Source organism: Palaemon carinicauda, chromosome 30, assembly GCF_036898095.1.
Source record: "Palaemon carinicauda isolate YSFRI2023 chromosome 30, ASM3689809v2, whole genome shotgun sequence".
In the NCBI taxonomy this organism is placed as follows: Eukaryota; Metazoa; Arthropoda; class Malacostraca; order Decapoda; family Palaemonidae; genus Palaemon; species Palaemon carinicauda.
In genome coordinates, this window is record NC_090754.1 from 29817485 (window position 1) to 29832853 (window position 15369).

The 15369-nt window shown below is 43.8% G+C and overlaps 1 protein-coding gene across 1 annotated transcript in view; it reads right to left on the bottom strand.

Moving 5' to 3' along the window:
- Positions 1 to 15369, bottom strand: part of hop (tyrosine-protein kinase hopscotch) — a 243615-nt gene that overhangs the window by 226803 nt on the left and 1443 nt on the right. The window contains exons 2-3 of the mRNA XM_068353566.1: positions 7466 to 7776; positions 2078 to 2186 (exon numbers count right to left, since the gene is read on the bottom strand). Of these exons, the coding sequence (XP_068209667.1) occupies positions 2078 to 2186; positions 7466 to 7759 (403 nt within the window). The 5' untranslated portion in view covers positions 7760 to 7776. The remainder of the gene's footprint in view (positions 1 to 2077; positions 2187 to 7465; positions 7777 to 15369) is intronic.

The window sequence follows — 15369 nt, forward strand, 5'->3', positions numbered from 1 at the left end:
GACTGTGATATATGGTGTTCCTCAGGCTAGTGTTCTCAGCCCATAATTTTTCATACTATATACACATGACAGGTGGTTTGACCTAGAAAACAAGTTTGTTACATATGCATACTAAACTCTTTATATCAATTCCATCTCCTGAATGAAGATCTGGGGTTGCTGAATCCCTTATCCCTTCTTAAAGATCTAGCTAAAATTAGTGCATGGTGCAAATTATGGGGTGTGAAGATGAATCCTAATTAAACTCAAAGTATGATTGTAAGTAGGTCAAGGACAGTGGCTCCTCAACATCCAGATCCCAGCATTGATAATGTTTCTTCAACTCTGTATGACTTGAAATGTTAGGTTTGATTCTCAACAGCAAATTTACTTTTGAGAAACACATTAGGTCTGTGTCTTCTTCAACTGCACAAAAAATTGGCTTATTGAGAAAGTCTTTTAAGATTTTCATTGATCAATCTATTCTTAAGAAGTGTTTTAATTCTTTCATTCTACCTTGTTTCGAGTATTGTTCTCCTGTCTGGTCTTCAGCTGCTGATTCTCATCTTAATTTGTTGGACAGGAACTTAACGGTCTATTAAATTCCTTATTCCTAATCTAGATATTAATCTCTGGCACTGCCGTTCAATTAGTTCGTTATGCATGTTGCATACGATTTTTCATAATTCTCATCATCCTTTATATTCAGATCTTCCCGGACAGTTCCATCAAGTTCGTAATACTAGGCATGCAGTTAATTCTAAGTCAGGCTTCTCCATCATGAGGCTCAATACTGTGTACTTTTATTCTAGCTGTGACCAAGTTGTGGAATGATCTTCCTAATCAGGTAGTTGAATTGGTAGAACTTCAAAAGTTCAGACTTGCAGCAAATGGTTTTATGGTGAACAAGCTGACATAAATCTTTTTATAGTTTATAGATGAAATATCTGTTTTAATGTTGTTAATGTTTTTAAAATATTCTAATAATTGTTAATTAGTTCTCATATTGTTTACTTATTCTCTTTCCTCACTGAACTATTTTTCCCTGTTGGAGCCCTTTGGGCTTATAGCCTTGCTTTTCCAAATAATAATAATAATAATAATAATAATAATAATAATAATAATAATAATAATAATACAGGGCCTTTAGAACTGGAGTTTAATGAAAGATCTAAAAAATAAATCATACAATGGCTAGGTTAAGTAAAATTTGGAAATCAAATTGCTTGAAATTTCATATAAAATTCAGGCTATGTAACAGTTTAGTGAGATAGGTGTTACTTTATGGACATGAGCCATGGTATGACAATGAAACAATCTCCAACAGATATAGTAGATTTGAGAACAAAGCCCTCAGAAGAATATTAAGAGTTACATGGCAGGACAGGATTAGAAATTAATCTATGAGAGATTACTCGAGTGCCATATGTGGATGAGTTCATGGTGAGAGGTAGATGGAGATGGTTTGGGCATGCTCTTCGCACTCCCCAAAAGAAATTAGTTCACCAAACATTTAAATGGGCTCCACAAGGTACTAGAAGAGTTGGAAGACCCAGGCCTACATAGCTGTGGACTATGAAGAGCTGAGTAGGAGAGGTTGAATGGAGATATATTGAATTAAAAGCTCAAGATAGAGACGACAAGCGAAATCTAATCGAGCCCCTTTGCACACTATTAAATGATACAGTCCGAATCTTAGAATTAGCATGCCAAGCTAAGAAAGGAAAATATGAATAAAGGAACATCAGGCATCTTGTATGAACACAATACAATACTGTACATAAGTAATTTTTATAACTTAATGTTTGCAGTTTAAAAGCATGTAATGTCAACCATAATCTAATCATTTGCACAGAGCAACTAGTGGCAGATGCTACACTTCATAAGTTGGACTAGCAAAATCTATAATCACATCAAAATGTGGATTTCAAAAAATTTTTAAAACTTCACATGAACTGTGATACAGGTTAGTCATATTCAAATAAATTCTTTTGTTAAAAAAAAAAAAAAACACCTTAAAAAACCTAATGATGTGTAAGTACAAACACTATGGAAAACAAATTACTGTATACTGAAAAAAGAGAACTTATGCCCATACCTGGGTTATTTATCAAATGTAACAAGACATCAACCACTACTAATCCAAGGCCATCTTCCTGGTTTGAAATTAATTCATTTATTTCACCTGCTACAAAATCTGAACGGACCTGTAAAGAAAAAACATACACTACAATAAATTGGTTATCATCAAGATTCCATTATTTTTTCAACAACAGAAATTACTGTAGGAATTTCTTTATCCTGTGATACAGAAAGAAATACAGTACTCTAAATAATCATATAAAATACATAATTCTTTGGTTAATTTCCATCTAAATAATCATATAAAATACATAATTCTTTGGTTAATTTCCATCTAAATAATCATATTAAATACATAATTCTTTGGTTAATTTCCATCATCTCCTGCATATATGAATCATAAAGAATATCTGAGGGTTGGCTAAACTAACTCATAATCATCAAATTGCAGACTCTTCACTTTACAACTAAAAAGTTGATACCACAATGGAGCTAAGAAGGACATTGCTAGATCTTAAGATGCCCTTACCTTGGTCAATAGCCTCCTTACTAGGCAAAAGGGGGGGGGGGGTACTCCTGTATGTCCCTCCTGTCCCATGGGTGTTCAAAAGCATCCTGCCAGAATGCTTGAGGGTCTGGTACTGAAGACCAGTACACCGGAAGTTTCCAGTCGAGGGACATCGCAAACAGGTCGATTGTCGGTGAACCCCACAAAATCAAGACTTTGTTGGTTATATGTGGATTCAAGGACCATTCAGAGCCAACCATCTGAGTCCTCCTGCTCAGATTGTTTGCCAGCAAGTTCGTCTTGCCTGGGCTGAAGCGGGCTGTTTAGGCTACCGAATTTCTTCCGTCTATCTGAGGATTTCCGCAGCCATCTGGCAAAGGTGGTGTGAAAAGGTACCTTGCTGTTTGTTCATGTGGGGCACCACTGTAGTATTATCGTTCATCGGCACCATAGATAGCCCTGAAAGGAGCCGATGAAAGTTCTTGAGGGCTGGATAGGCTGCCCTCATTTCCAGGAGGTTTATGCAGCACTGCCTTTCAGATTTGGACCATAGCCCGGATGCCGTGAGGTGTGACAGGTGAGGCCCCCTTCTTTAGATGCATTCATGAAGAGCATTAACTCTAGGAAAGGAGATTTAAGATCTATTCCTCTGAGGAGGTTGATGTCAATCACCCTCCAGCTCAGGTCTCTCTTCTGCTCAAGTCCCACTGGCACCAGGGTGCCCGGTGGGTCTCTGTGCTAAGACCAAAAGCTCTGCAGCTGCCACTGTGAAGACCGAATGCAGAGAAGGCAGTGTGGTACTAACTTCTTGAGAGATGTTAGGTGTCCCAGCAGCCTTTGCCACTGACGTGCTGGTAATTTGTTCCATGTGAGAAAGTTCTGGGCTATCTCTTCCAGTCTCTTTATCCGATTCTCGGACAGAAAGATCTTGCCTAGTGTGGTTCTGATTCTCATTCCTAGATATACCATGTTTTGGACCGGTTACATATGAGACTTCTCGTGGTCTATCAAGATCTCCAGATCCTGACAAAAGGCGAGAAGCTTGTCTCGATGGAGGAGAAGGAACTATCTCGAGTCTGCTAGAATCAGCCAATCATCTAGATAAAGAGGAAGACAAATGCCTTTCTTGTGCGCCTGGTGGACACCAGAGTGAAAACCCTTCTGAATACCTAAGGTGCTGTGGACAGGCCAAAGCACAACACTTTGAACTGGTAAATTTGTCCTGCTACAGAGAATCGTAGGTACTTTCTCGCTGAAGGATGCATTGGGTTCTGGAAGTATGCAACTTTTATATCTAACAGTATCATGAAGTCATGCAGTCTGACTGATTGTCTGACCATTTGTGCCATCTCAAACTTGAACAGAGTTTCGTTCAAGGCTGAGAGATCGATGACTGGTCTCCAGCATCCAGATGCCTTTTTGATAAGACATAAGCAACTTAGAAGCCTGGGGACCCTTCTTGGTCCTCTTGGAGAGCGTCCTTCTCTAAAATGGTAAGACTTCGGCCAGAAGGGCTTGTTCCTTCGCTGATCCTTTCAAGTAGGACTCTGTCATTGTCGGAAAGAGGGTCAGAGGAGGGAGAGAGTTGGTGAAAGGGACAATGTACCCGTTGCTCAATACAGAAATGGACCAAGTGTCTGCTGCGTAATGCATCCACCTCTGCCATCTGCTCTTTAAGCATCCCCCCATCAGTGTACTAGCTGGGAGAATGCTCTCCCAAGTGGAAATGTCCTCGCTGGGACTTTCAGTTTCCTCTTCCCCTTGTACAGTATAACGCCTTGGTTGATAGAGGCATCTAGGTTCTTGATCTTGCACTGCCTTCCTCGGGTACGACTTTCTTTTGGAGAGTTTTTCTGCAGAGGAGGTGCAAAGTGATAAGGACGGGAGGTGACGAACCTCTGGAGAAGCGAGTCCTATGAACGACTGTCTTGATGTCGTTAAACAGGGAAGGGCCATCTATTGGGGTGTGACGAAGTCTCATTACCTCTCTCCTTGGCATCTGCCTCTAGAATTTCAAGACGGCTGCTTCTTGCTGTCTCAGAAACCAGTTTGCAGTAGGGTAGCCAACAATTCTCTGGGATTATGACTGTTGTTCACCCCCACCCCCCACCCCCCATACTGGTTAGCAAGTTCCACTGAGTGGAACAAGAAACATAAACTCTCAAAAGAATTTCCTTGGTTACTCCCGAAGAGCCAAGAGATTGCCTAGCAATTAACATCTCAAGGTGATTGATGTTAAGACGTGCAACTGTTTCCAGCAACCAATAGCAAGCAACTGCTCTGTAGGGGAGGGGACCTAACCTCAAAAATCCTCCAATCCAGTGGGAGGTTGCCAGGTAAGTATGCTTACAGATCAGTAATACCAGGGTAGCCAGTACTCTCAAGAGGAAGATACTACATTGAATCTGCCTATCAATCGCTGCCATGCACGAGACCAGTGGCTAATGACAGATAGCACGTAACTACTTCCGAAAGGTAAAATTGAGACGTATATTCAATCTATTACTGGATAGGTAATCTATGCATAAGTCTATCTACAAACCAATAACACAGACCAGGGGGGCAGAATGAACATATAAACGTAGCCCGAATTATTAGTTGTGTCCGGAACTTGGTTGAGGAACATTGATCAACGTTCACAATCGAGACGTTCTTCCTCCTACTAACGACAAAAACGTTCATATTTCTTCGTTTCCGATAGGCAAAACTAATATACGTTTCGGATGTTCCCGTCCCAGAAACAGATTTGCTTATGGTTAGTTTCGGAGTCTGAGTATTTCTTAAAGAAAAACTAAGACAGCCGATTGAAAAGCTAGGAAGAAACTGCCCTGAATGAAAACAGAGTCTACATGAGAGTAGACCACCTATGTCTAATTACGGGAAGGTACAGTACGAGGGTAATGTATAACCTGACTTTCCGTAAGGAATATAGCCATTGAAACTAATGATTTACTTGAGAGGAGTTTTATTATTAAGATGGTCTGTAGTCCTTGTCAGCATAAAAATTATAGAGTAGCGATCATACCTACGTCGGTATTGAAAGTTTGCTTGCCTGCCTTGTGGGAGGGGCTTGCTAACGTTCGTAACGTAATGAGAAGCTGACGTTTGCATGGCCGCCTTGCAAGCAGGACTTGCTATCATTTGTAAATCTAATCAGAAGCAAACACTATTCCCTTGGGACTAGAGGCTTGCAATAAATAACCTTGCTAAGGTATGTCTGACCAGCCCATTGTGGAAGTACTCCGAAGAGTTCTCCATTTTATAGGGAAACCAAGTCTATGAAAATAACTCCGAAGGGTGGCATGCAGCAGATGCAAGCGATTAGTAGTAAACCGTATTTGCAGCAATAACCCTGAGGTTTTGTCTTGGCAAGAGCTCATGCAGCACCGAAAGGAGTTCGTCTCAGCTTTTTATGGAGTTTTAACAAACACCTTTAGTTGTGTAAATCTCCTCAGGGAAGAGTTTCCTCTCATGTAAATGTTTATTGGCCCAGAATGCAAAAAACACAAACACTAGGCCCAAGAGGCCCGATGTAATTAATAATTCTAAAGAGTTATAGCCTACAAGTAGTTTCTAACTCGTGAGCGGTGGAAACCCACGAAGTACAAGTCCCAAAGAACTTGGCCTCACAGAGCTCTCAGAGCTTTCTCGTGCCAAAAGGCACGATGTCCGCAATAACCACAAAGAGTTGAAGCCTACAAGACTCATCGATGTTCGTCGATGGGAGAGGCAGCGGCCACAAGCGTTCAGCAGTCATCAGTATTTCAGCAATGACCACATGGGGTTGCAACGAGACTCGTTTGTACCCTGAGGATACAGCGGCAATGAATAAGAACTACAAACAGTCACCTAACTGTTTCATTGCCAAGCTCCGAAGAGCAAAGGCGGGGTATGGACAAATCCAATTCCCGCCGAAGAATCCTCCTAAGGAAGAAAACCCTGGATACGAACCTCCGGGCAGCACTCTCTGCTTCCCATCAATGAGTGTTCCCTTTGAAACTTAGCCGAAGCTCGTTTCTGGGTTCACCCTAAAGTGGTTACCCGACAAGTCACTCTGAAGAGTCCTTGTTAGCAATTGCTCAATTCCGCCCACCGAGGTAGAGCAAACGTCGGGGCGAACAGAAGCTGAGGCCAAAGACCTCTTTCTACCTTGCATTTCACGAGAAACACATGAGCCCCAAGGAAGGTAGCTCTGAAAGAAAACGGACTTTATATAAAGCTTAAGGCCAGTTTCTTTTAATCGTAAACAGGTTCAAAGGTTTTGAAGGGAGAGAAAGACTACGTCTTTACTGAGCCGAAACGAAAAGGAATGGTTAGTCGCTAATGCTGGTGTGAACGGGGGCGGCTAGACTACCCCGCTCCTCCCTCGCTAACTAGTGAAGGGTAGTTACACCTCTTAGAAAATAACTTCTACGTAAGGAGAGGAAGGTTTGTATGTTGCGCTGGAACAAATAAAATTTTATTTAGGCCTATAGGGTGATCTCTTACATTAATTTTTTCTCATCTCAAACATTTCATTCAATAATATTTTGTTTTAATATAGAAGAAATACAGCAAACTCTTTATAGATCTTTGTAAAGTCTAGACCTTAAAAGTTATGCTGCACCAAAGGGTCCATGGGTACATAGTACTCAGAACTTATATAATACACCACAACATATAATTTCTTAAAAGTATTTAGAGTTCCTCATAATTCTTCTAGAATGTAACAAATGCAACTGAGGAAAAAAGTGAACACGGGCATTTTGCAAAATCCTTTTTGTATTACAGTATTCAAATGAACTTGGCTTTAAAAACAATCTAAATCAAACTAGAAAACTTTACAGAACTGATACCAGGGATAGTTTGCTGAAATTAATATTCCATCCTTATACTAAACATACTAAGAACACTTACTTGATAAAAATAATAGTCAAATGCTTTTTCATCTAAGCTCTTCAATCTCTTCAAAGAATGAGCTTTGAAACGAAGCCTAAATTGAAGAGTTGTTTGCTTTGGAAGAGCAACAATTTTCTTACACAGAGGTGCCCATAATCGTTTCCCTGTATCACGTAGACCAAATAAATGGCGACACAATGGAGTAATCCCCAAAACTTGTGCAGAAGCAATAATAATATCTTCAATGCACCGATCTGAGTCCAAGGGGAAAGTAAGAGGTGAATGGCCACCATAAAAGATGATGGTGAGCATCCTGGATTATATGGAACCTGAAAAATTACAATGATAATTACACAATAATAGTACAATTTTTTGAGTACTTTGTATTTTTCCTAGTTATACAAACCAGAGTCTTTTATATGAGTTTACTCCTAAGATTCTTTGCTACGACCAGAAAAAAATGTGCATATCTGGTAACAATATATGTTTACTAGAAATACGTATCTCCACGCAACATGAGTACATAGAGTCTGGGCAATTCTTCTCATGGTCAAAACATGAGGGGAGGATGAGGCTGGACATATAAGATTAACGATTCAGGTTTGTATAAATAGGAAAAATGACAAATTCAGAGATAATTTGTATTTTACCTGATACAAACCTTTGGCTATTTATTAGGGGTTATTACTTTTAGCGAAGCTAAAAGAACGAGCCATTAAAATTTAGTGAGCGTTAACTACCCATTCCGCTAGTTGGGGGGGGGTAAGGGTGACAGCTTACTACCGCTCCCACTCAGACACCTGTGAATTAGCTCACTTTGTTTGGAGGTAGGACTTTAAGAGGGATAAGTCTGGCGGGTAAGTTTGTATAAATAGCTAAAGGTTTGTATCGTTAGGAAAAATTCAAATTATCTACAAATTTGTCATTTGTTCCGTAACTGGAATACAAACCAATGCTATTTATTAGGGGTGACTCACCCATTAGGCGGGTGGACGTCTCTACCAAACTGGCTTTTGGCTTTACCCCGGGACTCTTTATTTAGAATAGTTTTGTACCAAAAATAAGGAGTCCCTCCACCTCGCTAAACCTTGCTACGCATGGTCCGCGGCCTACGCAAGGTGTGTGTTGAGATGTTTAGCAGTGTGACTGTCCAAGTAAAAGTTGTAACCAGGACTTCCCCAATACCACCTCGCCAGCGTATGGGGACACAAGAGTATTAGCTTAATACTAGGAACACAAGGGAGCATGGTTTACCTGCAGTGGTTTGAGGTCAGCTTATGCAGACAACCCAGGATGCTGCTTTCCCCTAGAGAGGGGAGGATGAAGAAAAGAATATGAGCCAGTCAAACCTTTTCATTCATGCAGACTAAAACCGGGTAACAGTGTCCTCAACCTTCTGTTACTTTTCCAATAAGGAGCTTGAGGTATTATACCAGCTGTTGTGTAGCCACCACAGGGCCGATAGAGAATGTATCGAGCCTCCTGTGGGTCACGTCTTGCAGGTAGTTGGCTGTGAACGTATTTTGAGGTTTCCACACCCCAGCCTATAGAACCTGCATCACAGAGAAGTTTATTTTGAAGGCAGGGAAAGTAGCTACACCCCTGACATCATGGGCTCTGGGGCGACGTGAAGGAGGAGGGACGGGTTTCAAGGCATGGTCTATGACCTTGCGAATCCAGGCAGAGATGGTATTCCTAGTGGCCCTACTCTTGTACCTCCCTGTACTGACGAAAAAGGACAGCCACAAACTCAGATTATCAGGGCCATCAGTAACAGACCAGAGACTTGAAATCCAGAACGAGTCGAATCAGGGATCCGCTACTCCTGGATTCTGAGTCTAGGGAGGTCTCTTTAGAGACCTGAGAACTCGTACCATGTTCCATGGGGGAGATCTCACTTCTGACTGAGAACAGATAAGTTCGTAACTCCGTATGAGTAAGGAAAGTTCTAGAGATTAGGAAATATCTATTCCGTTGAGTCTAAGGGCTAGGCTTAAGGCTGAGCGATAGTCTTTAACTGCCGACACAAAGGCGTGTTTCCTCACACAAATACGCGAGGAACTTTGCTATTGCTGGAATAGTGGCATCGAGAGGAGAGATACCCTGTCCACGACACCAACCACAGAAGACCTTCCACTTTGCCTGGTAAATTCGTAAGGGGAGGTTCTCTAACCCCTGGAGGCGAACCTTCTGGTAGCAATCTACGTTTCCCAACAAGTTAATCAAGTTGAAGGTTGACAGTGAGTGCTACCTCGTAACATGGGCAGCTCATGAGCTGCCACATGAAGCGCAGGATAACAAACAGAGCGGCCGAAGCCCTCAGCATTGCGTTCTACGTCGCTGCCATCTGGGTGTTTTCTTTTAGCCTCTCTTAACACGTTTCCCCTTTCCCTCCTGCTCTCAACTGAACAGAAGAAGGGCCAAACCCCTGCATCTTCTTCCGAGGTTTCCGAGAGACTCGTAATCCTTAACTCATTAGGGAGCAAAGGAAATGAGGAGGTTGTCCTGTCTGAAACACAAGAGCGAGGGATTGACCCCGCGAGTGTATGACCGGAGATTTGCGTGTGTAGCGCTAATTGCGTGCGAACACCTTGCGTGACGGGAGTCTGAAGACTCTGCCATAAGAGTAAAACTCTTGATGTTCATGGGCACAGTGTTGGTTGAGCGTACGCGAACACTCCGCGCGACAGGAGTCCGCAGACTCTCTGTCATAAGAGTAAAACTCTAGGTGACTCGTTTCACGAGAACCAGAAGGTTCAGCGTAATCGTGTGTGCCTCTAGCGGTTGTGTTGCGAGAACCCGAAGAGCCAGAGGAACGGGAAACGGAAGTTTCCCTTGTCACGAGACACCGAAGTGTCAGCGAAACTAAATGCACGAGAGCCCGAAGTTTCAGCAACTTAAGTTGCAAGAAAACAAAGGGATAGCGCACCGGGAAACCGAAGTTTCCTTGTCCCGAGACCCCAAAGGGTCAGAGATCGAGAATTCGAAGGCGAGAGCGATCTTCTTTGAAGATAAGGAGTGAAGCGAGGAGAAGCGCTCTATCTGATTTTTCTAGAGCAAACGGAGACCCTCAAACTATTATGTAAAGAAGAGGGTTCGAGGTCAGGACGTGCTTTGCCCTTGGCCACGCTCCTGGCTTCTTAAATGATCCCTCGCAAGAGAAAGACAACGGCGAGGCAGAACGATGACGAGAGGGAGCGTTCTTCTTAGGTTTGTGGCAAGAGTGCATATAGTCTCGAGGTGAGACGTCTCGGGGAGAGACAGAAAGCGAGAAAGAGCGAGAACGATGATGTCTCTTCCTATATCGCCAGTCTCTTCGACGAGAACATCTAGATGAAGGCGTAAACGGGCGCGCGGGAGAGTGTTCTCGCACGTCTGTGCCAGCCGTAGGGCGCGCGCGCAGGAGAAAGTTCCCTAGCGCGCGGGCATACAGTGGATTCACGCGGGGCGTGTGGGAGCGCGGGAGAATGTTGGCACGCATCCCTAGGAGAGGATTCATGAGCATGCGCGCATATCCTTGCGGATGCGCACGGGAGAAGGCTGGCGCGCCGGTAAGTGCTGCCGCGTCGGTAGTTGTTGGCGCGTGGGAGAAGGCAGCATGGCTGACTTGTCAGAAGTCCTGCTATCAGTGGAAAGTTATTGCGCAGGTTTTATCTGGCGCGTAGGATGGTGCGCAGTATAGCGGGCAGGAGAGTGAGATGTTGGGTGCGTATGCGCACGTGCAGGAGAATGTTAGCGCGCGGAAGCGCGTAGGAGAGCACCACTGCGCAGGAGATTGGTGGCGCGCAGGTAGTTTGCGTGCAAGTGAGAGCTGGCGCGCAAGTGAGAGCTGGCGCGCAGGTGAGCACATAGCGCGTAATGGAGCTATGCTCTTGTTGGAGCGTATGCGCATGTTGGCGCGAACGCTCTTGATGCCCTATGTTAGGGTAAGGAGGAAGCGCTCTTCTTGAGTTTGTGACGAGAGCGCTTATAGTCTTGCAGCAAGACCTCTCGTGAAGAGATAGAAGGCGAGGAAGAGCGAGAATGATTATGTCTCTTCCTATGTTGCCTGTGTCTCCGGCGAGAACATCTGGGCGAAGGAGTGCGTGTCACAATAGGCCCTGCTCTCCTTTTCCTCTTCTCTCTCTCCCACCTAGCCTTCGAAGAGGGCGAGGACAATGAAGTGGAGGAGGAGGTACTGCGATGTCCACTTCTACATACTTGGCCGGAGGACCCTCAGAACACCTATGACCTCTGTAGCCAGGACATAGGGAAAGAGAATCCACCTCCATAAAGGCGCTCGCAACACTTCCTCATAATAGAGGACATCACATCTCACAAAGAAAAAGAAAAAGGATTAATAAAAAAACCAAAAAACAAAGGCTAGTCTGCCAGGAAAATAAAGCAGGAGCAGCGGTGTTACCACTGTGACGGCTAGAATTCGATTGAAGGTAAACAACAGCTACCGACTGGCGGCCCTCACCACTAACAGGTGGGTAATCACCTGCCCGGTCGTTAACGACCTTGTTAAGGTTTTTCTGCCGTATTTTCCAGTTCGCGCTAGAATATCTCCTATAGTAAAGAATGAGGGTTTGTATCAAGTGTAGGAACAAATCCTCTTTCAGTGAGGAGATGCTGGATAGTCTCCAGGCGTGAAGTCTTAGTGAAGCTACGGCTTTGTGGAAGATGTTGGCATGTGGTTGTTTGAGTAGATCGTGTCGTGGAGGGAGTTCTCTTGGAGACTCCGTCAGGAGGTGCAGAAGGTCCGGAAACCATTCCGCATGATGCCACAGAAGAGCTATGAGAGTCATTGAGAGGTTGACTAATGTTCTGGCCTTACATTGTACCCTCCTCATCAGACAGAATGGGAGAAAAGCGTAAACGTTGATGTTGCCCCACCGTTGTTGGAATGCATCTTGGAGAGCCTTGGGGTCTTGGACTGGGGAGCAGTACAACGGGAGCCTGAAGTTCAGGGCCATTGCAAAGAGATCCACAGTCGGAGAACCCCACAAGGTCAGGACTTTGTTGGCTACTAGATGATCCAAAGACCACTCTGTACTCACTATCTGAGATGCTCTACTCAGGTTGTCGGTGAGCACATTCCTCTTGCCAGGAATGAAGCATGCCGATAGTGGTATCGAGTGAATCTCGGCCCATCTCAGTATCTCTACTGCTAGATCGGATATGGGCTGCAAAAAGGTACTTCCTTGTTTGTGAATTTTAAGCCACTACTGTGATGTTGTCGCTCATCACCACCACTAAGTGGCCATCCAGGAACTGGTGAAACTGTTGAAGGGCCACACCAACACCTTAGATACATCCGAAAACAGAAACATCTCTACAGGTGGAGAGTTAACAGGTACTCCCCCAGTTATGATTAATGTCATTCAGCCCTAGAGAAAGATCATCCCATACCTCTTGCTCCATTGGAACAAGATGGGAAGGGAGATCGCTGGCTGCTGACCAGAGATGCCTCTGATACTACTGAAGTGATCACTGATCAAGACATCCATATGGAACAAGTTTCTCTAAAAAGGAGATATGTCTCAGGAGACATTGCCACAGCCGAGGTGGGCATTCTACCTTGAACAGAAATTGAAGCACCATCGCTCAGAGCCTGCTTATGTAATTATCGAATGGTCTGGGTCCCTAAAGGTAACTGCACGGTGTATGAGGGAGTAATGGCTACCCTTATTCTGGGGAAATATTGACGTAGTCGACAAGACCGGGGTGTTCCTCAAAACCAAAATTGCCTCTTGTCCCACTTCCCTCAAGAATTAAAAAACAACAGCATCCCTCCTCTTCAGAATCCAGTTAGCTCATTGCTTCACTAACTGGTGTGCTATGAAGGTCACCTCCTTTGCACCATACAGAATCAACTTACTTCACTTTGCCTATGCCTCATGACATCAGTAGCGGCAGGCTACCTATGGAAGAGGTCTCCTGGAAACAGATTCAAGAGCTAAGAATACTGTGCCCTCAACTGTAAGTCTCTCTACAGGGAAAACCCCTTCAATGTAAAAACTGCAGAATTAATGAAGAGACGGGCTTGCACCCTCTGGCATGTAGAATCTCATCAGTCGAGAGTACGGATAGCATTATCTTGCTAGACAGCAGTCAATTCTCAGGACATTAGATCTGAGAATTCATTCTGAAAACTCAAGTGAGGTCTTTGACCCTTTGTGGTGCTGAAATCCTGATCAATGACCTTAGAACCTAATTTCACAGGAACCATGGTAGTCTCTTCAAGGTCATTGCACTCACGAATGGGTACAAGAGCATCAAACAAATGATTGCTGTCTCAGGATTTCCAGTTTCTACCAGAGCTGGACCAGAGTAAGGTGCCATTGATGAATTGAAAATCCGAGCCTCCTCCTCACTCGCAAGGGAGGTCTCAAAAAGCCCCTCAGCAAACAGGTTTTATTTTTTTTCTCCCAGAATATGCACAATCTAGACAAAGAACAGAACCAGAAGTCTACCTGAGAAGGGCTGAATGTGGTCCAATTGATAATGGTCCTCCCCCTTCAAGAAGCAGAACTACCTTTGTCCCTTACACCACACACAGACTGATAAAAGTACTGTACAGTATACTTTAGACTGTGGAAAATAAAGAGTAGCTTGGTAATATAAAGCACGTGCATACATATTTCTATTAGTGAAAAAACCTTGCCACTGATTGCAAGCACACGACAGAGATGCATCTTGGTGCTCATAAGACCGTTGAAAGCGGTCCTAGGTAGTAACTTGTTCTTTTTCCAGTCATAAATACGCATGGGAGTTCCACAGTATAAGAACCGGCCAAGAGGGGAAAGAACAAGCGATAGTTGATCTCATTCCCCGGTTACCACAAGCACGTGGGAACGTTACCAGGGATCCAGAAGTCACAAAGAGAACGATCACACATTGACCGATCACACTGAGATCAATCATGAGGAGACCAAAGATCGTAATATCACTGACACTCAATTGAGGGAATGTATTATCACTTGTAAAAGTGAGGAGACTGACTGCTAGTTCCTCTAACCACACCACAAGCCAATTTTGCCCCCTTTTGAACCGAAGTATCCTTAGGCAGAGAGACAGAGAAGTACTGTACCTCGATCATTCAGGGGAAGGAAGAGATGGTGATGTCTTCCTTTTTGACCAACAGTGCATGTGCTCAGTTCAGTATGAGCCTGAACATTGATAGCATTAGTGTAAACCCCTGTACTGCGTACTGAGAAAAACACTCTCTCTCTCTCTCTCTCTCTCTATGATCAATCGAGCGTCCGGATAAAGGGGAAGGAAGGGGTAAACCCTTCCTCCCATGACAAGTGTACGTGCTCGGTCCCGATGAGACCAAGCAACGGTAAAGCAAGTGTACACCCCTGTACCTTGTAACATGTCACCTTCTCAGTCAAAGTTGGTTCTCTGTACTTCACTGTCTCTTTCTGGCGTCAGCGGGTGTCTCTCACGACTCCTGTCAATTGGTGTTGCTGGACTTTTTTGATGGTGTATTCTTCTTCTCAGGAGTACCAAGGTCTGAAAAAAAAATAACTAGGATCAGCAGAGGAGGAAGAACTAAAAGAGGAAGAGCCCATATGCTTCTCCTTGCCAACCTTTTCCAGGGTCTTGTTAACCAATGAAAAAGCTCTTCCAAGGAAAAAGCCTCACGGGCCTTTCTAAAGCAATAGAGACAATACCAGCAGGAGCTACACCTTCCGGTAACTTCCAGGGTGAGGCAGTAGCCTTGATGACACCAAAGAGGCAGCCTCAGAAGTCCTGGTGGGGGTAAAAAAAAATTCATCAGCCGATACGCCCCAGCAATGCTCAAGAAAGACCAAATTCATTAGGTTCAGGTTATCACTGTCACCATACAGTTGTGCAAAGCAAAAGGATGACTGTGATGAGTCATGCCCCATCGATTGATAATAATAATGATAATTACAATGATAAAAGCAAAA